Source organism: Nematocida minor (genome assembly GCF_024244105.1).
Source record: "Nematocida minor strain JUm1510 chromosome Unknown 7908, whole genome shotgun sequence".
In the NCBI taxonomy this organism is placed as follows: domain Eukaryota; kingdom Fungi; phylum Microsporidia; genus Nematocida; species Nematocida minor.
The window spans coordinates 94,711-116,939 of record NW_026250398.1 but is presented as its reverse complement, the minus strand read 5'-3'; the positions used below and the strand labels follow the sequence as shown (position 1 = coordinate 116,939).

The following is a 22,229-nucleotide window of genomic DNA, read 5'->3' as shown; positions in this document are numbered from 1 at the left end:
ACTATCTTTGCAGTGAATCTGTCTCTTTTTTAAAGAACAAGTGAGACATTCTGCTGCTTATCTGTGCACACTACTCTCTTTGTATGCATTTCTGGGGAGATTGCACTAGATAGAATCGAGTAAATGACGAGAAATATTCGATTGCTACTCTTGTAAAAATGTTTCTACCGGATGGGAGGCTTGAGTGTGATGACTTCGCATATGTCAGAGGGAGGGTTTGACACGCCAAGAGGTGTGATGATGATAATTTGCGAGTCTATCGCCCGAGCTGTCTCAAATATTAAGTTAAGTGCTGCCTTTCTATTCAGTCCGTCCATGAACACATCAAACTCGTCAAGAATTCTGAGCGGTGAGTTAATCAGTGGCCAGAGGGAAAGAAGGAAACAGATTCCTGAAAATGATCTTTCTCCTCCGCTCAGCGTGTTTTTGTTTCCTTTTGAGCTATCGCACACTTTTACATTTATGTTTAGCTCTTCTTTTAGATGGTCAAACTCCAGCTCGCCCATGTACTCTCGCATGTTCATGAGATCGGAAAAGCTCTTTGCCCCGTCTTCAGCCAGCTTCATCTTCAGCTCTTCTCTCTTTCTTATTCTCTCTGCGGTGCCTCTCTCTATCTCCTCTATCTCTTCCAGGTTCTCTTTCAGAATGACATCGATTCTCGAAATATCTCCCTCAAGTTCTGTTTTTTTTTCTTCAAGCCGCTTTTCTTCTTCCTGTTCTGATAGTGCAGTGCAGTCTGGGTCGCTTAGCATTTCTGTAAAGGTAGCTGGCTGTGTGCTGTATGCATACGCTTTTGCCGTAAGATTGATCAGCTCTTTTTCTATTTCCTCTGGATCCTTGTCAATAACTAGTATTTTCTGGTTAGATAGCTCCAGTGCATGGTCTTTCACGAAGAGACACTCTCTGTGCATGGTTTCCAGGTGGTTGTTCATCTCATCTATCTTCTTCTGCAGAGTTTTTATCAATATCTCTGTTTCCTGCATTTTCCCTCTTACACTCTCGTTCTCCTGTGCATACAATTTTGCGTTTTTTTTGTAGTTGTAGTCCTCTTCTTCCTGCACATATTTGTTGTCTTCGAGTATCTGTGCTAGCCTCTCTTGACTTGCTTTTAGCGCGCTACTAACTTCTCTGTGTGTTTCTAGAACAGATGCCCTCTGGCTTTCCAGCCCCTCAAGCTCTTCCTTGCACTGTCTGTACTCTATTTCGAGGTCATCTTTTAGTAGGTCTTTTGCTCTTTTAATTTTCATCTCTATCTCGCCCAGGCTCTTTTTTATCCTAGCTCGCGCATTTTCATTTTTCTGCAGTGAAGTGTGCACTGTATCCAATTCGCTTCTCAGCTTTTTTATTCTTTCGCGCATCTCTGCCTGTTTTTCTTTTACATGCTCTATGTCTTTCAGAAGGTCTTGCTCGCTTTCTTTTGATACCAGCAGCTGCTTATCTCGCACGGTGCACCGCATGTCGCTCAGACTGTTTCCCACGTACTGAATTCTGTCAGGAGAGGGCGTGAGAATAAAGTCAAAACCTGCTTTTTTCTGGAGAATTTTGTATCCGTCCTGTCTGTTGTCTATAAGCCCTATTTTCTCGATTCCAAGCAAAATAATCAGCTGCTCTACTACTAAAAGATCGTTATCCTCTATTTGCGATAGAACAGTTGAGATGGGAGAGCTGCATACAGAGTGTGTCTCTTTCAGAATGTTCTGTGCTACTCTTTTCGCTTTTTCCAGGATCCTGTCTTTCTCTCTTTCGCTGTGTCTTTTTGTCAGGTATATCTGGTACCTTTTTACACCGTTTTTCATCAGAATGTTTTCCAGTGCTGTCTTATCGCTCTGCGTGTGGACTATAAACCCAAAAACACAGCTTCCAAGGGCCACCTCAATGGCTCTTGACCATTTCTTGTCTTTCACCTGGATGCCCAGACCAATGGGGCCAGTTGCTTCAATCTGCGCTGTTTTTATATCCTGCACCGCTCTTTCCATTGCAGGCCCGTAGAACTTCATTGGATTGTTGAATTTGTAGGACTGCAGTATTTCTTCTTTTTTGAGCTTTGCAGCTTCTGTGCTCTGCATTTCCATCTGCACTTTTTTTATTGTTACTTCTATCTGCGCATTCTGCACTTCTAATTTTGTTTGGTCTTCTTTGGCTTCTTTATACTCTTCTTCCAGTGGCCTTTTTGTTTTTTCAAGCTCTTCTGGTGTTTCATTCTCTTGGCCGTCTTTATCCAGGCCCACTGCTGTCTTTCCAGCCACCTGCTCAATTCTCTGCACTTTTTTTGTCTTTTGCTGTATCTCGTAGTTGTAGTGCTCCAGCTCTTTCATTATCTCCATTTGTTTCTTTTCGTTCTGTTTTATGCTCTCTTTCACCTTCTCTTGCTGGCTCTGTCTCTTCATTAGAAGCCCTGCGCGCTGTTCTGATAAAGATGCGATTTTCCCAGCTACTGCCTCCATCTGGCTAAGCAGCTCGCTTTTCTCCTGCAGATGCGCTGAGCATTTATTCATCACAATCTCCCTTTCCCTTTCTGTTTCGCTTCTTTTTTTCTCCTGCTGCGTGACCTTTGCCCACTCGTGCTCCACTCGCAGCTTTTTTATCTGCTCTTCTGTGCTCACAATTATCTTTTTCATCTCGAGTCTATTGTTTATTGCATTCAGCATGCTCACTTTGTTTTTCTTCCGCATTTCCACTCTCTCCAGTGTCTCTTTTATTGATGCAATCAGATCAGAGTCTTTTACATGGATATCTTCTATCCGAGATATGTCCGTTGCTGACTTGAAGAAGGTGTATATGCTCTTGAGGTTGTGTGCTTTCAGGATCTTCTTAGACTGATCCTGCGTCAGAAAACACACAGGATTTTTCAGATTTATCCGAAGCTGCTCAATAAGCGAGTTTAGGTCGTCCTGCGTCTTTCCAACTACCTGATCATTCAGCACTATTCTTATCCGAGAGCTTTCAGCTGCTATCTTTTTTTCCACCACTAGCGTACTTATCTCTCCGTTTGCTTCTTTTCTGGACAGCGTTGCTCTTATCACTGAATACTCTTCTCCTGTTTTGATGTACTGCTTGTAGGAGTTCCCGCGCATGGCTGTAGCACGCACGCCAAACAGTGCGCCTAGAGCAACCATAATGGCTGATTTTCCGCTTCCATTGTTTCCAACTATGCAGGTTATCTTTTTGCTGAATTCCACCAGTAAATTGTCGTGGCACATAAAGTTGACAAGCTGAATGCTCTGCAGGAAGCACGGCATCTTCTCTTTGCTCATAAAAAATTATTCTGGAATGCAATTGCATATTTATTGCTCCTGGCCAATGCATCTTCAGCAAATTATTAATCACCATGCAAGAATGCAAACCAGTTAGTGTGCACACACTCATTACCACACAAAGCTCCTAAAAGGGAATATGCAGAACAGACAGAGCGCGAAGATCAAGAAATTGAGAGCAAATAATATTTTTATGCAAATAAGCGAGAACAGTGAAATAGCCCACTGCATATCGTACAACCATAACGACAAAGTGATTGGGCTGAGCATCTCCCATGGCATTCTGTTCACATGCACTGCACACTACATATACGCGTGGCTTGACAGAGAAAGCACTCTCCTCTCCATCTTTAAGATACCCCAAGTTTTTTTGCCATCTGACTCTCTTGCCATAGACACTCTGATCGCATGCAAGAGTAAATCTGGCTGGGAACAGCTCTTATCTCTGCTGGGAAAAGAGCACACTCCTGTATACATATTTACTCCAAAGGGATACTTTACTCTTTCCAATTTGCGGATAGAGCAGCACAAGCAAAACCACTTCATCCCGCACTGCCACACATCGCACGGTGCTTTTGCAGTTGAAAACTCAAAGGATCTCTGCCACTACGGGCGAAATAAAACTTTTATTGCTGCAATCCCGTCAGATGATGTCTGCACAGTAATAAAATGCTTGAAAGACTCTCTCTATCTGGGAATGGAGTCTGGAAAAATACTCAAAGTAGAGATGCAGTGCAGCAGAAAATCAGGTGATGCTCTCTCCATCTCTTCAGCGGTGGAAAAAGGAGTGGAGAATTGCACAGCCCGTCTTGTTCCAATCTACGAAAGCAGAATGCTCCCTATCCTGGACTTTCAAATTGAGCCAATGATCGTCTCTCATTTTGGAAAACGCCTCCATGCTCTCCCACTGGAGCACAAAGAAAAAGAGCAAGTGCTAAAAATATACTCAGTGCATTCTCTATTTATTATCTTCACAGCTTCCCATGTTTTATTACTTAATGAATCGCTACACACACTTTGTAAGGATAGAATTCAAGGAGAAGGATTATCGCACTCAGATCGAACATTTATATCGCAGGACAGCGGAGTCCTCAGAGAAATAGTCATCGCTTCTTCAGACTGAGCCGTGCATCCCCGTCAGCATAACCAGCCCAGAGAGCGCGTCTATTTCTTCCTCCGAGTAGTTTATTACGAGACAATCTTCGAAGGAGTGTTCTTTGATGTGTGCGGTATTTTGGACGCCTATCTCGTTGTATGCTATCTCGTATCCTTCTGTTGTCCCGTCGGGAAGCATCCTTGGGCCAGACTGTCTCTGTCTGTGTTTTATTTCTTTGCTCATGAACTTCACTGGCCTGTGCTTCTTGTGTATTTTCAAGTACAGCCCGCACGCGTTGCACAAATAGTTGCCAGTCTCGCTCCTCCTCCACAATGGAGTTATATTTGTTTTACAATTCTCACATGTTATGTCATCACCTTTCTTATATTTTATCATCCTCTGCTGATTGTAATGTGATCAATTGTTTTTTTGTATTTGATCAAGAAATTAAAATTTTATATTTTCCAATAAAATTGATTGATCATGCAAAAGATAGTTCATGGTTGCAGACTGGGCATCTGCAACTCCTGCTCAGCAGCCAGGGGTCGATGCAGTTTCCATGGTAATAGTGTTTGCACTGCAGTGTACGAATGAAATCAGTCTGGTCAAATTTTTCAAAGCAAATGGGGCACTCCTCGTATTTTCTATCTGCCCCCTGCACCTCGCTGTATGTTTTAATCGACACAGTCGAGAGCTCTTTTGGCTTCACAAGCTTTATCTGGGGCTCTTCGAGCCGTTCGAAAAGGCTTGGAAAGACAAAGATCATGAGCACAAGGAATATGATGTACAGTATCTGCACAATGGGCATGCTTGTCCTGTAGGAGTGGACTATCTTCACTGAGGGGTATTTGTTGGTCTCTTCGTACATCTTCATCAGAGAGTCGTACATCGCCATCTCGATGGAGACCACGTGGAAGTGATCAGTTGCAGTGTACTCCACGCCGTCTCCATCGAGTATGAGCATCCCTGAGGCTCCAAGATCCTTTAGCACGTTGTATTTCGTCAGAATGGGGCACCCTCCCTTTCGCACCATTCCCAGCCATTTTTTACTGCTATCTATTGGCTTAATTCCTGTCGGTGCTGTGCATCCGTTCTGCGTCTCCTTGAGTGCAGCCATGGGAAGCACCTGGTACTCGTTGGAGTCTGGGGAGATGACAACGGAAGACTTTGCAGATGCAGTGAAGAGTATAATAAAAAGAAGAAGTTTGTAGTCTGTCCACATAGAGTGTATGGCTCAGCTTGGTTAAATGTGTTTTTGTATTGCTTGCCATGGAGACGGTGTTTCACATTCGGCGCAATGTGACACAAAACCAGCAGAGTGCAAAAATATCCGCATTTTAAGATTAATTGATATTTTATCTCAACTTCTCTCTTATCAGCTGGCCAGTCTCTGCATTTACTGCTGTTTCTCTTCTTTTTCTATTTGTTGTTCAGAGATCAGAGAGACTCAGCCATTGGTAAACAGAGGAGAAAAGTAAAAGGAGAAATAAAATCGAATGAAAAATAAAGACAGACACTTAAAAGCAGATTTAATTTTAAACACAAAAGACTAAACAGCTGGAGCATCAATGGAGTCTTACTGGATAAGAATACTCTTGATCAAAGGGAAGGGAGGATAAGCTAATGAAATTTTTGCATGCAATCTGATGGATGTGAGTGGTACAGTGCTGCAAGTGAACTGAGTTTCTCTCCACGATGAAAATATTGGCAAGAAGAAAGACGGAGCTGCAGCAGATTATATAATATGAGTTTATTTAGTTTGGATGGATAAGTATCTCTTATGCTTACATGGTTCTGCTGTTCAGTATTTGCATCTGGAGAACATCGCACTGCTTAGCAAGCTTCTCGTTCTCAGAGGACAGCTCCACCACTGCATCCTTCAGCTCTCTGACTTCCATGTTCTCCTTTCCCTGGAGGGTCTCCATGCACAGCTCCAAGTCGTATTTTAGGTTGTAGTCTCGTGTCTGCTCTTTTACCATGGCTAGGTAGTCGAACACTGCCTCTCTCTCGCTTTTTGTCTTCTTTGTTTCTCTCTCTGTTATTCTCTCCTCGTTTGTCTTCTCCTCAAATGGCACTCGTCCCATCTTCTCTAAAAAGAAGTCGCTCGATATATAGGACAAAAAGGCGGGCACATATCCCGCCAGTCTGCAAGGAGAGAGAGGAGAAAGAGCGGTAGCACCTGTGCGCTAATGGTATAATGGTAGAACGCAACCCTTCCAAGGTTAAGACCCGGGTTCGATTCCCGGTTAGCGCATATTTTTGCTGTTTTATTTGCCACTTTTACTGTGTGCTGTGCCCAAAGAAAAAGAGTAGCCTGCAATTTCTCTTGTACAGCAAGGCGGTCTTCTCAAATGTGCAGATAATAGATGGAGTAGCTTAGTCTATGTTTATTTTATGTTTGCAACGGGTTTTGTTGCCTTATATATCATCTTTTTAAAAGAAGACTCCTGCTCCTGCATTGGAGTGATCACTCCCTTGAACGCAAACTTCTTCGTAGCTGCCTGGATCAGCATGTTCTCTATGTTTGTTGTGTAGAACTTAGTCGCCACGCTTTTCTTGATTTTAAACTTTGCAAATATTTCCAGCACTTCCTGCTCTTCCATCACAGTCTCTCCAAATGACACAATAATGTATTTCTTAGAACAGAGCCGCAGAAGCTCTTTTACGTTGTAGATCCACGCCCTTCGTGTCTGCGGGCGGAGATACCCCTCCATGTTCACATTGAAGTACAGCGATGCATGAAAGCCCGTTGAAATAGCTCCTTTGTTGAAGATGGGCGCTTCTTTTGTCATATCCAGCTGAATAGAGTGTATCTGCCACTGCGCGCATCTGAACAGGCTGTCAATTGAATCAATAAATAGCTCGCATATGTCGTACTTCTCGGAAATATCGTACACTTCTTTTGTTCTTGTCTGCTGCGTAATCCCGTGGATCACTATCTTTGAAATGCCCTTCCCTCTGTTTCCTGCTTCTGTTTTGTCTTTGACGTGTGTCTTGTACGTGTAGATAAATCTGCTCTCTGGGCCCTCTGTTCGTTCTGCACTATAGTGTACATCAGTGTACATAGTGCAAAATAATTGCAAATATAAATATTCTTCTGTTTTTGCAAATTATATGTCTACAACCTGCAGCCGAATGCTGTACGTCTCCCGAGACCTACACGAGATGAGAAGTAAAGACAATCTGAAGGCTCTTCTTACGCGAGGCTCTGATGAAAATAAAATAGATGCCTTGTGGCAGATAGTGAAAGAGACAGGAATGGGAATTAACCACGAAAGCCTCCTCTTGACTCTGACCATGGTTATCCCAAATACAAAAGATAAGAAGCTGATTCTTCTTTTCTATCTCTACCTGGAGAACATCGACATTGAGGACTCCGAAGGCAACATAAGAGACGAGATACTTATGATATGCAACATGATAAGAGGGCACTTAAACCATCCGAACGAGCACGTAAGAGCACGCGCCATTAGGGCAGTTGGAAAGCTGAAGAGCGCAGCAATCTTTGACGTGCTAAAGCAGCCCTTTGTTGAAAACATCACATACACCAACCCGTTTGTGCGAACTGCTGTGTATGTTTCTCTGAGAGGTCTTTTGAAAAATAAAGAGCTTTCTGGGATATTTGCCGATGTGATTCCTCTTCTGAAAGAACAAGTCCTAACAGAGAGAGACCCCATATGCTCGGCAGAGGGGTACAAGACCCTTGAAGAAGCTGAAGCGGAAAGCATCCATGAAATATACGAGAAGCTGAAAGAGTCCGCACACGACGGCCTGCAGGAGTGCTTCCTAAAGAGCGCAGAAAAGATGAACGACGCAGAGCGCATTATGGAGATATACAAAAGATCTTCGTCACGGGCGATAGAGCTGGAATCGGCAATACTCCTCGTAAAAATAGGAAAGAAAGAGCTCGTAATCAAGGAAGCCGTTGAAAAGCTGCTGGAAATATCCAATGAGTACCTCGATGCAGAGACCAAGGGAAAGATAGTGCGCGCATGCCAGGGCGCACTGAAGCGCGGAGAGTTTGCATTCGAAGGGATGGGCCTAAAAATAGCCCATATGATCACGCCAGCAGTGGCAAAGGTAAACATCCGCCTGGCGCGCAGCATCTTCCAATTCGTGATGGAAATACTTGCAATTGTTGAAGCAAGAGAGCTCTACACCTTTTTGTTCTCGGGTATATCTGACACCTCCGTTAAAGATCTCAGAGACATTGTGGGCAGCCAAGATAAGATCTTTTTCCTGCAGGCTCTTAAGGAGCTTCTTAGCAAATACAAGCTGTACACAGCTCCTCTGGTAGATCTGGTGGTTTCTATGCTCTCCATAGAGATTCCCGAGCTCGCCTTAGAAGCAGCTGAGTACTTAGACGCTTTTTTGGCTCTTATTGGAAATACGAGAGGCAAAACCGTGCTGCAAATCATCAGTAGACTGCCCTGCATAAAATACGGAAAGATACTTAGAAGAGTCTTTGGCCTGCTCTCCAAGCACGCGGATAAGGAAACATCTAGGAAAGCAGTGCAGGAAATATTCAAAGCATTTTCATCGTCAGAGAGCGGGCTAATTCCCAGCCTGAAAAGCAGCAAGCAAGATGTCTCCAAGATATTCCCGGGAGTGCCCATTGCCTCGTTTCTCCTGGATATGTGCAGACACTTAAAAGACTGCACAGAGGAAGAAAAAAAGGCTTTTTCCGTTGAGATCATGTCAACTGCTCTTAAGGCGTATGCAGTGGGGTACAAGTCTCTTAACCTAGACGAATCATCGAAGGTTGCTCTCCTGCGGCTCTCCAACCTTCTGGGCAGTGGGAGCATTGAAAAAGCCCTTGAACTTCAAAAGAGCCAGAAGAAAGCCCAGAAAGAAGTGCACAGCGATAGCAGATCGAACAGCTCTAGCGGAGTAGTACAGGACATATACGCAAGGCCTGTGTTCTCTCTGATACGCGAGAAATCCTCAAAAGACCAGATAAGCCCGGTGCAGCAGTTTGCAAAGGAAAAACCGTCTTTGTCTCTGAACAAGCTTAAGAACGTGTTCCAACTGACATCCGCAATTGACCCTCTTTACTGCGAGTGCCAGATAACAACCACGCGCACGGAGATATCTCTTGACATTCTTTTGGTAAACCAAACAGACATGCTTTTGGAAAATATTGAATTTGACATTGTAACAAGCCCAAATATTAAAATGATGAGTGTGCTGGCACTGGACAAGCTGCGGCCGCACATGATGTGCACCCTGGAAACAACGCTGATAATGGAAGAGTCCGATACAGGGTACATAGGAGGCGTTATCACAGCAGGAAAAGTGGGAAGAGACAACTACTTCATACAGAATTTATTGGAGATTGTGTTCAATATGTCGGACATGCTGCAGGCCAAGAAGATAGCAAAGGAAGAGTTCAAAGAAAGATGGCCCTCTCTCCTTTGGGAGAATCTGTACACAATTTCCCTCTCTGATCCCGTGCTCACCCCGCAGAAGATGATTAAGTCGGTGGCTAAGGCAATCAATGGCACAGTCATCGATACGCGAGCAAAGGAGGGAGAGGTGATAGCGTGCACAGACACTCCCTCCCCAGAGATACTTGTGAAGAACATTTACACAACAACTGCGCAGGGCACAGAGATATTCATCAATGCCACAGTTATTCGATCAGAGGAGGGGCTCACAGGCACCTTCAGAATACGCGGTGAGAAGTGCAGGGTGGTGAAGTCTCTTTGCCAGCTCATCTCAAAGAGAATGAAGACTCTTTCAACATAGCCGTTATTTCTCAGCTCAGCAGCAGAGCTGTGCACTGGAGCCCGAATAGAACAGGAAGATAGCAAAGGCGCGAAAATTAAATGCAAAAATAAAAATAGAACGGCAGAAAGAATGTGAAAATATTCGAAATCAAGCTATGCGATATCTTCGGCAACTTACTTTCTGCACAAGAAAACACAGTGCATCCAGTGTGCACAGTGTGTCTTCTGTCTAGCAGCGAAAGTGGGGCAGCAGCGCAGTAATTGAATAAATTAACGTAAATAATATTTTAAATTTTTTACGCCCTTGCAAATATGACAAGTGTAGTAGCTTCTTCAAAATTACAATTGGAGTTTGGTGGACACCACGAAAGAATTACAGACATAAAGATAAGAGAGGAGGACGGAAAGCCAATCCTGTACACCGCATCCAGAGACAAAACCATCAAGGGATGGGAGTTTGTAAGAGGAGAGACCGGAGAAACGCTTGCTAAGCTATCTAAGTTCTACGAAGGCCACGGCGGATTCGTCAGTGGAATCAGCTTGGCCAATAACGGAAAGTATCTCATTTCAGTGGGCACTGATAGCATCATGAGACTGTGGCCCAGCAACTCAAGCGAGAACAAGAAACACGTCTCGCACAACGAGAAGCCATACTGCGTCCTCACGCACAGCACAGGATCAGCTGACTCAGAGTCATCATCAGAGTACATTTTCACAGGAGGAAAGCAGCCTGGACTCAACATCTGGAACACAAACCTGGAGCTGAAGAAACAGCTGAAGAGAAGCGACAACCCTGCAGCCTCCATCACAGCGATCAAGGCTGTTCCCAAGAAGCCAGAGGTAGTCATATGCGGATACACTGATGGCGCCATCGTAGCATGGAACATAGAAACCGGAGAAGTAGAGAGCACAATGAAGGGACATGCATCCATCATCGATGCTTTGGTGATCAGCCCTGATGGCTCCCTCTGCGCCACTGCAGGAAGAGACAAGTCTGTGCTCCTGTGGGATCTCAAGGAGAAGGGATCCAACAAGTGCGAAATATCCGTTGGAGACTCTGTGCACTGCCTTGGGTTTGCTATTTCTGCCTACTGGCTTGCTGCTGGAACCGACACATCAATCGTGATATGGGACATTCTTGAGAGAGACGTTATCCTGGAGATACCAAACCCAGAAGACTGTAAAGGATCCTGCACCTCCATCACCTGGATTGATGGATTCACGCTGATTGCAGGATATTCTGACGGCACCATTAGGCAGTACTCGGTTGAGATTGAGTAAGATCAAAATAAATACATTCGAGTTATGAAATAGCTGTTGATTGTCATTCTGGTGCTCTTCTCTGCACATACAGAGTTTCCACTAGTTGCAATTTGCTTAGCATTTATCTTTGGCTTGTTATCTGATACTTCTATTTTTATGCAGTGCACTGCTCATTGTGTGCTCACTCGCCGGGATTGCACTTCTGCTGAATGTTTGTGTAAACTATTTACCTAATTGCTATTCTGCAGAAATATTCATTCTACTGCGAGAGTTGTTGTGTCTATTCTTTGCACTAAATATTCACTTCAAGGAGAGCATTGCCCACTATTTGCTGCTCATTTTTTGTGATTTGATTTTCAATTTATTATTTACTTGTGGACAATTCATTTTTATTTTTCGTATGTTTGGGTGTTTTATCAGATGCCTGGCCACTGGGGCCATCTTTTTGGCTTTTGGGAACCTGAGTCTTTTTCTGTTCGCTGAAATATTCCTGGTTTTGTACCGGAGAATGCACAATAAGATAGTTATGAAAAAGCTAGCTGGCAAATGGGGCATCGTCACAGGGTGCACAGATGGAATTGGCCTGGGAATGGCCAGAGAGCTGGCTGCGCAGGGAGTAAACCTTGTGCTTATCAGCCGAAGCACAGAGAAGCTGCAGAAGCTCCAAGAAGAGCTCAGCCCAAAGATCAAAGTGGAAATAGTTGCGATTGACTTTGAAAATGAAGAGATCGACTTCAGCAATGTTCTATCTGGGGTAAAGAAATACTCTCCACACATTCTGATAAATAATGTGGGAGTAAATGCATCCAAGCCCACGGCCTTCATGGAGCACACTCAGAATGACATCGATAGAATAATCAAAGTGAACATCATCAATACGCTCAAAATCACTCGGGAGTATCTTGCATGGGATGCGTTCCCCTCTGAGAAAAAGTACGTGCTGTCAACTGGGTCTATGCTCGGGTCTATGCCCAGCCCGTTTCAGCAGGTGTACGCTGGAACAAAAGCTTTTCTGCAGGTGTGGTCAGAGTCCATGTCAACGGAAATACCAAGATACCACTTTGAGCTTTTAATGACAGGCCTTGTGTGCTCGAAGCTCTCAGGTGCAAAACGCCCTAACATCTTCACTCCATCATCTGATGCGTATGGAAAAGCATGCATCCACTCTTTTGGCTCTGCCTCCATTACATACCCGTACTTCCCGCACTATTTACTTAGTCTGCTCACTGCTCTGATTCCAAGAAGAATCATTGGGTTAGCACTAGATAAGGTGGGGAGAGGCATGCGGGCGAGAAAGCAAAGATCCAGCAGAAAAACAGAATAGGAAAGTGCTATGCTACTGTGCTGCATTCGATCTTTTGCTCTGCATCTGCTATGGTATGAGCTATTGGTGTGCTTGACTGCATAAATAAATACAGTTTGTTTGATTTGTTCTCTCTTTTATTTTCATTTGATCATCTCCATCTTTTGCTGTTCTATCAGAGACTATACTAAATAATTTACAAACTGTAAACTTAGCTATTGGTAAATAAAATTTAAATTTAAAGTGTTTATTAGAGCTGCTGTTGGCTCTGCAGAAATAATTTAGTGTACAGGAAAAGAAAAAGTAAATTAACAAAGTAAAATTAAACTGTTTATCTGTCTTTTGATTTTATTGTGTACACTCATTGGTAGATACTCTTTACTGAGCGGCTTGGGCTGTTCTCCAGTGGCTGAGTCTTTTTCTGTTTGTTCTGAGAGCGTAAATTATTTTCTGTCGTTCATATTTTGTTTCTTCTCTCTTTTTTTATAATGTCAAAGTTCTTCGACGAGTTGGAGGATGCTCCGCAGAAGAAAGTATCGTCGGCAATTGCAGCCCGCCTGGACTTCGACAACGAAAGCGAGGAAGATAAGCCCGCTGTTTCAAATAAAGAAAAGAAGGACGAAGAAATAGCAAAAATATGCAACGAAACGACGTTTAAAAAGGCAAAGGACGTTGAGCAGTTCTTCAAAAAACTCACAAAGTACTCAGCACACTTCACGAAGAAAGGCCTTCCGCAGATTCTTCTTGATTTTATTGCTGAGGTAGAAGAAAAGAAAGACACGCCCGCCATCTTTAAACAAAAGAAAAGCAAGTTTTTGGAGAAGTACCAGGAGACAGAAGTAGTGCTTAACTTGGTCGAAGAGAAAAAAGAGAAGAGGAAGTATCTGGAAGAAATAACTAAAACATACTTGATTGAAAATCTGGAGAAAAGAAGAGAAACGCTGCTAGAAATAGAAAAGATAGAGGATCTCTCAGAAACAGAAAAACACAGAATCAATTTGTATCTGATCAGCTGCATGCTTGAGGAGAACGTGCAGGGATACTACTCTGACATAATCAGCAGAATGAAAAGAGAAAGCTCTCTTATACACACAAAAGAGGAAGAAGACCTCCTAAAAACCAGAATAGGAAAGTACGTTAGAAAGCTTTTAAAACACATGCAGATACTCGATAGGAATAAGACAGCCTGGGATGCCGAGTATTTGGATCTGGTGGAGATAGCTGAATCGCTCAAGGACATTACAACTGTGCCAGAGGAGGGGGTTTTGGAGATCGATCTTTTTTTAAGAGAAAATGCTGATGTAAAGAGTGAGCTGCAAAAAAAAGAAGAAGAGCCGGACAAAAACTCTGCACTGCATAAACATGAGCACTTTTCCATGGTTAAAAAGCTGCGAAGTCTTCCCTTCACTGAGGCACTTGCGCTGTACAGGGCAATGGAAACTGAAAAACAAGACCAGGAAGAAGAAGGACACTCAGTGAATGTGTGTTTCTTCAGGGCAACTGAAGAGCTGGGGCACAGGGCATTTGCAGAGAGAGACTTCAACACGGCAATGGATCTTCTTGAGTTGGCGTACTCTAACAAGACAATATGGAGCAGCGCAGAAACTGAAGTGATTCTCGAGATATTTTGTCTGTGCTTTGAAAAGAAAATGAAAGAAAGAAAGTTCTTCGAGGTCTTCAAAAAGAACCTTCTCCCCATAGGAGACAACCTCCTTCTTCTCAAATCACAAGATCCAAAAATGGAAATAGCCCGTGCGTTTATTTTACTGCGGCTTGGTGATTACAAAGAAGCCCAGACCATCATCACCTCCATTGTCCCTGGGTTTGACTGCGAGACTCTTCTTCGCGCTAGAGCGATAGAGATACTGCTTACCCCAGTATAAGAGTTCTTTGAAACTCTGCAAAGGTGTCCGTGGACATTTAATCTAATCTGTTTAATAAATGGATACGTAGCATTTAATTAATATTATTTTTTATATTTTCATGCTAGCTTTCATTGCACTTGGCATTCTTATCCCGTTGTGTATATCTTTCTACATCCGCAGAGGAAGAAAGACCGAAGAAAGCATAAAGCCTCTGTACGACAACAAGTATCTGAAAGAGTACCTTGAGCTGTCATCAGATATCTCGCCATTGGAGCAGTACAAGATACTTATCAAGGCTAGTACGTATCTTATTGAAAAAGAAGAAGAAATAGAAACAGAGTGCAAGGTGCTATACTCTCTGTTCTACGCCAGAATGATAAGCAATACGATGTGGGAGCATTTGAAAAACGCAAAAGAAGAGTTGGCCATGGATAAAATTACAATAGAAGCTGAGCTAGGGAGATTTTCAAAGATAGACAAGTCCAACATAGAGAGGCCTGGTAAGTCCTCCTCTGCCTCCGCAGAAAAAACTACAATTTCGTGCACGCCCTCAAAAGAAGACACAGAGGCGCTCTACCAAAGGATCAAACTCAAACAGAAGAGCGAATAATAGCGTGCAAGCCAATAGACAGTGGAGGGATATCGTATGCTAAAATGTTTTATCTAAGTAAATAAAAGTGTACGGTGCACATACTCAGCTAATTTAAATTATTTACGGATGAATTTTATTTTTCTTTTTGTTTTAGGATTTGCTTCTGTATATGAGAGAATAAATATTTTCTATTTTCTCTTTTCCATTTTTAATGTCCATTGTTAATTTGAAGATACTTTCTTTCAAGACATACTCAAAAGCAGAATGCATTCCCTTCTCGCCGTTTACTTGCATAGTAGGCCCGAACGGAGCAGGAAAAAGTAACTTAGTGGATGCCCTTCTATTTGTACTCGGAGCAAGCCCTTCGGAAATCAGAGGAACCCTTCCTGCCAGAGATAGCCCACCGCCCACAGCAGTAGAGCTGTCTTTTAGGGAGAAAAGCGGGGTGGTTACAAGAATAAAAAGAGAGCTGGTGAATGAAGCATCCTTTTTCTATATTGAGGAAACGAAGGTCTCGCAGTCTGACTACTACGCGTATCTTGAATCACAGAATATCTCCACTGTCCACAGGAACTTCCTTATTTCGCAAAACGAGTCTTTGATTAAATCGCCAAAAGATCTCACCAAATTCATAGATAAAATATCAGGGTCATCTCTGCTTAAAAGCGAGTATAAAGACCTGAAGCAGCAGAAAGACACTCTGACAAAAGAGTACCATGAGATAGTGGAAAGAAAGAGAACAGCAGAAACATCAGCAAAGGAGTACGAGCAGGTAGTATCGATGCAAACCAAGCACAGATCACTTATATCTCGTAGAAGGATACTCGCAAGCTCAAAAATAAAAAAAAGAAGAATTCTTATCAGAGACGCAAAAAGAGATCTGCAGGATAGACTAGCTGCAATAGAAGAGAAAACAGAAGGCAGCACATCACAAAAAATTCACAAGGAGATGGCAGACATTCAAACTTCGCTTATAAAAGCTAGAGCAGCCAGAGCAGGAGCGAAACAGCAGCAGGACATAAAAATGAGAAAAAAAGAGCAAGAAGCTCGGGACATAGAAAGCCTGCATGAAGAAGAAATGAAGCTGCAGGAGAAGATATCTGAAGCACAGGCACAGATAGATGACTGCGCTTGGGCGATTAGTAAAGCTGAGAGTCTATCGAAGAGCCATCCTGCATGGAATGAACACTATCAGAGAGAAATTCTCATCCGAACACTCACACAGATTCAAAGAATAGAAGACTCAAAGAGCATTTTACAGCTGAGACTAGCAGTGAATGAGCTAAAAAGAGAGATAAAAGAGACAGAGCAGCAGGAAAGAGAGGAAAAAGAGATGGAAGCAGAAGAGGAGAATAGCAACACACGGCTATCGCAGTTGAATCAGTCGCTTTTGGAGAGTCTTAAGGCCCTTTCCAGCAGAGTATCGCGAGTAAAAGAAGCTGAGTACAGTTCTCGGCTGGGCTATCTCATAAACAGAATTAAATCAACCATTCCGCAGGTTATTGGGCGAGTGACTGATCTCATATCAGCTGCAGATCAGAAATACAGCAGTGCAATACATGCACTTCTCTACGCGAAAAGAAATACGATTATTATAGAACAGGAGAAACACGTGCTTCCAATTCTCAACGGCCTTTCGCAGTCTGGAGCAGGAAGGGTGACTATTCTGCCATTGAACAGACTGAACATAGGATACAATAGCAAGGATATAGGCGATGAAAACAATCCATCAGCTGGAAGAAATAGCGATGTTCCATCTGGGTATATACGGTGCAGAGATGTCATTCAATTATCTCGAGAAGTACAGGGTGAGAGTGAGAAGATAATTTCGTATGCATGCGGCAATGCTCTGATCTATTTGGGAGAAGGATCGCCTGAATATACAAAAGAAAAAGTGGTCACTCTTGACGGGATAGTTATTTCAAAAGATGGAATGGTACGAAAGATATCGATGCAGAATGATGCCCAGGAGATAAGAGAGCTAGAGAACAGAAGAGATAGAATATTGGAAGAGATAAAAATAGAAAATCAGAGAACTGTTGCATCGAATGAAAGGACGAGCATTACATACAAAAAGTCAAGCAAAGTAGTGGAGATGGAAAAAAGGCTGGAGGATGCGCAGAAAGAGCTGGAAGAGGCGGAGAGCGACATAAAAGAGCAGGTGGAGAAGATAGCAGAAAATGCAGGACTTCCCATGGAGATAGTAAAACAGGCTAAAGACCAGGGAATAGTGGACTCATCGTCATCTGATAGAAAGCTGCTGCAAATAAAAAGAAAAGAAGTTTCTTGGAAAAACAGGCTGGAAGATCTTACGGCCCAGCTGCAGAACCTTCAGGAGAGCATTCCAAAGGAGAGAGGAGAAACAGAGGTAGAGTCTGAGAAAGAGAGCACCGCTGAGCTAGACGAAGAAATAAAAGCGCTAGAAGACGCTCTTTTGGAGCTATCAAAGAAACTGGAGCCATCTCTGGAAATAGAAACAAAAGTAATCAAAGAGCAGATAGTGCTGCTAGACGATGAAATCGAAGAGATAGAGCAGTACATGGCAGAGGAAGGACTGACTGAAGAGACTATCTCAGAAGCACCAACCAATACAGCGGAAGATGATCTTGATAAACTTGAAAGAGAGATAGGCGCAGTGTCTAAATTCCTATCTCAGAAGGGATCGGTGGTGGAAACACACCAGCTGTACGTACAGCTAGAGAAAGAAGCTGAAGAAAGGAAAAATATCTTGAATGAAGTTGTTAGACAGTTCCAGAAAATAAAAAAAGAAAGGGCTAGTCTCTTCCTGGGAATATTTGACAAGATAAATGCCCTGATAAACAAACACTACGCGCGGCTAACAGACAATCCGTCAGGACATGTAAGAGCGCACTTAGGCCTAGAAAATCCCCTAGAGCCGTATCTTGCAGGCACGCAGATATTCGTGATGCCAACTGGAAAAACATTCAGAGAGGCTAAGTATCTGTCAGGCGGTGAGAAAACAATGGTTGCAATTTCTCTGCTGCTGTCAATAGATGCCCTCTACCCGTCTTTATTCTACATCTTTGATGAGCTGGATGCAGCTCTGGACAAAGACAAGATATCTTCCCTAAGAGAGTCACTCCAGGAGATCAACGCCCAGTTCATTGCTGTAACACACAGGCTGGAGCTATTTGAAACAGCAGATACTCTCATTGGAGTAGCAAAGCCTCCCAAGGGCCACTCGCAGATATTTACTCTTAAGCTGTAGTTAAATAAAGAACTAAACTGTCTATAAGTTCAAAAGTTACACTTATGTTTTTCTTCATAGTTTTGTCATTAGTCTGCACAAGAGATTAAACCAGTAGAATCACACCGTAAACTTGGAGGATCTTCTATAATTGCAGAACTAATGCAGAGCACAAAAATATGCAGGACCAAATGGCTGCTCTGCTGCAATAAAAAATAATTGAAATATTGAAAAAAGAAATAAATGAACTACAGCAGGGAAAGACCGTACGAAATAGGACTAGCAAACGACGAGAGCCATCTATCAGACGACCAAATAAAGGGGCTCTTCTGCTCCTTCATTGAGACATTTAGAATAGGAACAGAGTACATATACAGGGAAGAGCTTGCAAGGAACGAAAAGCTGCTCAGAGTTATAGTAGAGCACATGAGCATGTTTGACGCAAAGCTCTTTGAGAGCGTGATGAGCAGGCCTCTCCATTATTTGGAAATATTCAGAACAGCCATAAACGAGCCAGGGAAGAAAGAAAGGTACATTGAAATAGTGTCGCAGTCTACGGTTACGCCAATAAGAAAGCTAGATGCTGCCCATATAAATAAGATATCAACTGTCAGGGGAATAGTTCTATCTGTTTCTACCGTGTGCTCCAAGCCCACCGTTCTCTACGTCTTTTGCAAAACGTGTCTTAACACAAAGCTAGTGAACGAAGTGCTTCCCAGAAAGTGCGAATCGTGCAGCGGTGTAGACACCTTCATTGCATCGCCAGAGAAAAGCATGCTGCAGGACATCCAGTACATAAAAGTCCAGGAGACATTTGATGATCTGCCAACAGGAGAAATAGCACGGCACTTGATGATATGCGCAGCTGATGGGCTCGTAGACCGAGTGATCCCAGGGGCATCAGTGACAATAACAGGCGTGTACTCAGTGGGGAGTGGAAAGATGAATGTACCGTTTATCAGGGCTATGGGCATGTCTGTGAACAAAGAGCACATAGGAATACTGTCTGCACAAAGAATCACAAGAAATGTCCCAAAAAAGTTCACTAGTTTGTCTCGATCAGTGATAATTAACAGCATATCACCTGAGGTATTTGGACACAAAGACGTAAAACTTGCACTGGCGTGTGCGCTCTTTGGAGGCGTGCAGAGAAAGTTTGAGGATGGCATCCGCATCAGAGGAGACATCAATGTGCTTCTCCTGGGAGACCCTGGAATAGCAAAGAGTCAGCTGCTTAAGTTTCTATCAGGTGTCTCTACCCGCGGCGTATACACGAGCGGAAAAGGAGCCAGTGCAGCTGGTCTAACTGCCACTGTGTGCAAAGATAAGCACGGAAACTTTTATTTGGAGGGTGGTGCTTTAGTTCTTGCAGATGGCGGACTGTGCTGCATTGATGAATTTGATAAGATGCAGGAGAAAGACAGAGTGGCTATCCACGAGGCCATGGAGCAGCAGACGATATCTATCTCAAAAGCCGGCATAGTCACCTCTCTTAACTCGCGGTGTGCTGTTGTTGCAGCTGCAAATCCAATATTCGGCCGATACGACGAGAATAAGGCGCCTGGAGAGAACATTGACTTTGGTGTAACTATTTTGTCAAGGTTTGACCTGATATTTGTGATCAAAGATACGATGAAAACAGATAAGGTAATTGCAGAGCACGTGATAAGCAGGTTTATTAATGCGTCAGAGGAGGCCAGAGAGCAGAGCAACGGATCAGAAGAGCAGATATCAATTGAGGAGCTGAGAGACTATGCAGAGTACGCAAAGACAATCAACCCAATGATCGACGAAGAGGCAGCGCAGAGACTGCAGGCATTCTACATCCAAACAAGAAAAACAGCAAGAGCCTCTCGAGAGTCAGGAAAAGGAAGCATTCCCATCACCGTACGACAGCTGGAAGCCATTGCAAGAATAAGCGAATCTTTGGCAAGAATGGAGCTCGAAAGCGTGGTGACACCAGAGCACATTGAAGAAGCCATAAGACTGTTCACAGAAAGCACGATGAAAGCAGTGACAATGGGGCACTATGTGGAAGGAATGCCCAGACAGGAGTGGATAAAAGAGTTCACACAGGTCGAGGTAGCGATAAAGAACAGTCTGCCAATTGGAATATCCAAGCCGTACAGACTGCTGATAAAAGAGCTATGTAAAAACTACAGTGAAGGCGTTGTAATAAGGTGTCTAGACGGCCTCATACGAAAAGAAAAGCTGTGTGTAACTAGTGGAGGAAAGTCAATACTCAGAATGCCCTGAGTGCTCCTGTGTAACAGTGCACATGCTCTTATATATTATGCCATTCCAATAAACTAGCTTCTATCACTCTTCTACACTCATTCCTCTACTATTTGTTCTTTTCATAGAGTGCAATTATTTTTATTCTCATGATCTAGCAATTGGTGTATAAAAGTAAAGATGTACCGAAATAAATTACACATTTTTCATTTTTGTTTCTTGGGTTATATACAATAATTCTAATAAATTTTATCTGGGGTTTATTTTAGTTGGCAATATTCTGATTTTTGGCATTTATTGCAATAAAGTGAGGATATATAAACATTGATGAAAAGCAGTCTGTGCATTGAGATGATGGTCTTTATTCATGTTTAACACCACAATATCTTGCTCTACTTCTTTGTGTACTCTGTGGGAATCCCTGAATAGCCCTGCACGAGTTCATCGTTTGCATTCTCTTTTACATTTTCTTCTATCATTATTCCTGATACGCTTTTCATGTATTCTCCCGTTTGGAAGTATCTCTGTGCCTGCTCTCGAGTGCACACTTCGTTCTTTGCGAGTCTCAGCGTGTTTATGCTGCTTTTTATCTGGAGCATGCTTGTCTGCTCTTCTCCCAGCTCTTCTTTATTCTGCTCCTTTGCAATTTCTTTTGTGATTTCCTCCATTGCTACTTCCAAGTTTGTGGAGTATTCGCCGCTCCACTCGCTTCTAAAGGCCAGCAGTAGATCGTACGGTCTCAGCGCTATAATGTTCTCTTCAAATCTAAAACTGGAGAACGGGCACTGTATTACGACAAATGCATCTATGCCTACAAAGTTGCCGAGCTTGTTTGGCTTCAGCCCGTTGATGTAGAACTGGTAGAACTTTTTGTTGTTCATGTCAAGATACTTCGATATCACATCGATAAGATCCATGTGATCAGCTGACGTAAAAACCACGCCTATCCGCTCAGCACGCTTCAAAGTGTCAGCGAGAGCCATCTTTGATATCAGCATTTTTGCTCTTTTCTGTTCCATGCACACTTCATTTTCTATTTGCTTCATGGTCTTGTCTCTGCTCTGCAGAGTTTCTCTTCCAAGCAGTATGCAGCTGTAGTTTTCTGTAAAATACGATATAAATCCTTCATTATCCGAGAGAACTAAGATTGCATGGTTCTCTTCTACTTTCTCTTGGTAGCTCCAGTCTTTTATGGCAGTCTGTGTGATGCTCTCAAGATGCTCTTTTATTTCTGCGTACTGGCTTGTATATAGTACATCTACGGCTAAATATACAGTACAGCTACTTAGAGCATCTGTAGTACTGCTAGAGCACTGATTAGTGCTCTCTGTGCTATTAAGCTGAAGAGTTGGCTCTGGAATGTACTGATATACAGGATACGTGTGTGCTATCTTTCTGCTTCTTGTGGTGTTCAGCAGGGGGCAGGAGAAAGAGCGCTTTATTATGAAGTCTGGCTGTGCGTGCGAGACAGCCACCCAGTCAATGCAGCATCTATCCGAGTCTGCCAGTATGTGCGAGTGAGTGCCATTCTTCTGCAAGATATCGCTGATCTCCTTCCCCGATTCAAAGCTATTCTTTGCCACCTGTATTCCCGCCTTTTCTCCATCTTTTGTGCACGCCCCGTTAAAGATTTCTTCTTTTGTCACCAATTTAACTTCTTTTGAGACAAAATACTTCATGCTAA

The 22,229-nt window shown here is 43.1% G+C and overlaps 14 protein-coding genes across 14 annotated transcripts; 8 read left to right on the top strand and 6 right to left on the bottom strand.

The window, feature by feature from the left end:
- Positions 1 to 164: 164 nt before the first annotated feature.
- Positions 165 to 3,254, bottom strand: NEMIN01_0753 (structural maintenance of chromosomes protein 6; the record flags this gene model as incomplete). Its single annotated transcript, XM_051476695.1, has 1 exon — positions 165 to 3,254. One exon carries the CDS (start codon positions 3,252 to 3,254, stop codon positions 165 to 167), a length of 3,090 nt encoding a protein of 1,029 aa, XP_051332655.1.
- A 139-nt stretch (positions 3,255 to 3,393) lies between these two features.
- Positions 3,394 to 4,377, top strand: NEMIN01_0752 (uncharacterized protein; the record flags this gene model as incomplete). The annotated part of the gene is made up of 1 exon (XM_051476694.1): positions 3,394 to 4,377. One exon carries the CDS (start codon positions 3,394 to 3,396, stop codon positions 4,375 to 4,377), a length of 984 nt encoding a protein of 327 aa, XP_051332654.1.
- On the bottom strand, positions 4,369 to 4,746 carry NEMIN01_0751 (uncharacterized protein; the record flags this gene model as incomplete). Its single annotated transcript, XM_051476693.1, has 1 exon — positions 4,369 to 4,746. The coding sequence occupies one exon, from the start codon at positions 4,744 to 4,746 to the stop codon at positions 4,369 to 4,371; it is 378 nt and encodes a 125-aa protein (XP_051332653.1).
- An 85-nt stretch (positions 4,747 to 4,831) lies between these two features.
- Positions 4,832 to 5,572, bottom strand: NEMIN01_0750 (uncharacterized protein; the record flags this gene model as incomplete). Its single annotated transcript, XM_051476692.1, has 1 exon — positions 4,832 to 5,572. One exon carries the CDS (start codon positions 5,570 to 5,572, stop codon positions 4,832 to 4,834), a length of 741 nt encoding a protein of 246 aa, XP_051332652.1.
- A 562-nt stretch (positions 5,573 to 6,134) lies between these two features.
- NEMIN01_0749 (uncharacterized protein) lies at positions 6,135 to 6,434 on the bottom strand (the record flags this gene model as incomplete). The annotated part of the gene is made up of 1 exon (XM_051476691.1): positions 6,135 to 6,434. One exon carries the CDS (start codon positions 6,432 to 6,434, stop codon positions 6,135 to 6,137), a length of 300 nt encoding a protein of 99 aa, XP_051332651.1.
- A 303-nt stretch (positions 6,435 to 6,737) lies between these two features.
- Positions 6,738 to 7,415, bottom strand: NEMIN01_0748 (ribonuclease P/MRP protein subunit RPP1; the record flags this gene model as incomplete). The annotated part of the gene is made up of 1 exon (XM_051476690.1): positions 6,738 to 7,415. One exon carries the CDS (start codon positions 7,413 to 7,415, stop codon positions 6,738 to 6,740), a length of 678 nt encoding a protein of 225 aa, XP_051332650.1.
- A 49-nt stretch (positions 7,416 to 7,464) lies between these two features.
- On the top strand, positions 7,465 to 10,098 carry NEMIN01_0747 (coatomer subunit beta; the record flags this gene model as incomplete). The annotated part of the gene is made up of 1 exon (XM_051476689.1): positions 7,465 to 10,098. One exon carries the CDS (start codon positions 7,465 to 7,467, stop codon positions 10,096 to 10,098), a length of 2,634 nt encoding a protein of 877 aa, XP_051332649.1.
- A 293-nt stretch (positions 10,099 to 10,391) lies between these two features.
- Positions 10,392 to 11,360, top strand: NEMIN01_0746 (guanine nucleotide-binding protein subunit beta-2-like 1 protein; the record flags this gene model as incomplete). The annotated part of the gene is made up of 1 exon (XM_051476688.1): positions 10,392 to 11,360. One exon carries the CDS (start codon positions 10,392 to 10,394, stop codon positions 11,358 to 11,360), a length of 969 nt encoding a protein of 322 aa, XP_051332648.1.
- Positions 11,361 to 11,742: 382 nt separating this feature from the next.
- Positions 11,743 to 12,666, top strand: NEMIN01_0745 (17beta-estradiol 17-dehydrogenase / very-long-chain 3-oxoacyl-CoA reductase; the record flags this gene model as incomplete). Its single annotated transcript, XM_051476687.1, has 1 exon — positions 11,743 to 12,666. One exon carries the CDS (start codon positions 11,743 to 11,745, stop codon positions 12,664 to 12,666), a length of 924 nt encoding a protein of 307 aa, XP_051332647.1.
- Positions 12,667 to 13,133: 467 nt separating this feature from the next.
- NEMIN01_0744 (uncharacterized protein) lies at positions 13,134 to 14,528 on the top strand (the record flags this gene model as incomplete). The annotated part of the gene is made up of 1 exon (XM_051476686.1): positions 13,134 to 14,528. The coding sequence occupies one exon, from the start codon at positions 13,134 to 13,136 to the stop codon at positions 14,526 to 14,528; it is 1,395 nt and encodes a 464-aa protein (XP_051332646.1).
- A 100-nt stretch (positions 14,529 to 14,628) lies between these two features.
- NEMIN01_0743 (uncharacterized protein) lies at positions 14,629 to 15,120 on the top strand (the record flags this gene model as incomplete). Its single annotated transcript, XM_051476685.1, has 1 exon — positions 14,629 to 15,120. The coding sequence occupies one exon, from the start codon at positions 14,629 to 14,631 to the stop codon at positions 15,118 to 15,120; it is 492 nt and encodes a 163-aa protein (XP_051332645.1).
- Positions 15,121 to 15,313: 193 nt separating this feature from the next.
- Positions 15,314 to 18,331, top strand: NEMIN01_0742 (structural maintenance of chromosome 1; the record flags this gene model as incomplete). The annotated part of the gene is made up of 1 exon (XM_051476684.1): positions 15,314 to 18,331. The coding sequence occupies one exon, from the start codon at positions 15,314 to 15,316 to the stop codon at positions 18,329 to 18,331; it is 3,018 nt and encodes a 1,005-aa protein (XP_051332644.1).
- A 222-nt stretch (positions 18,332 to 18,553) lies between these two features.
- NEMIN01_0741 (DNA replication licensing factor MCM5) lies at positions 18,554 to 20,566 on the top strand (the record flags this gene model as incomplete). The annotated part of the gene is made up of 1 exon (XM_051476683.1): positions 18,554 to 20,566. One exon carries the CDS (start codon positions 18,554 to 18,556, stop codon positions 20,564 to 20,566), a length of 2,013 nt encoding a protein of 670 aa, XP_051332643.1.
- A 371-nt stretch (positions 20,567 to 20,937) lies between these two features.
- NEMIN01_0740 (diphthamide biosynthesis protein 2) lies at positions 20,938 to 22,224 on the bottom strand (the record flags this gene model as incomplete). Its single annotated transcript, XM_051476682.1, has 1 exon — positions 20,938 to 22,224. The coding sequence occupies one exon, from the start codon at positions 22,222 to 22,224 to the stop codon at positions 20,938 to 20,940; it is 1,287 nt and encodes a 428-aa protein (XP_051332642.1).
- Positions 22,225 to 22,229: the final 5 nt, after the last annotated feature.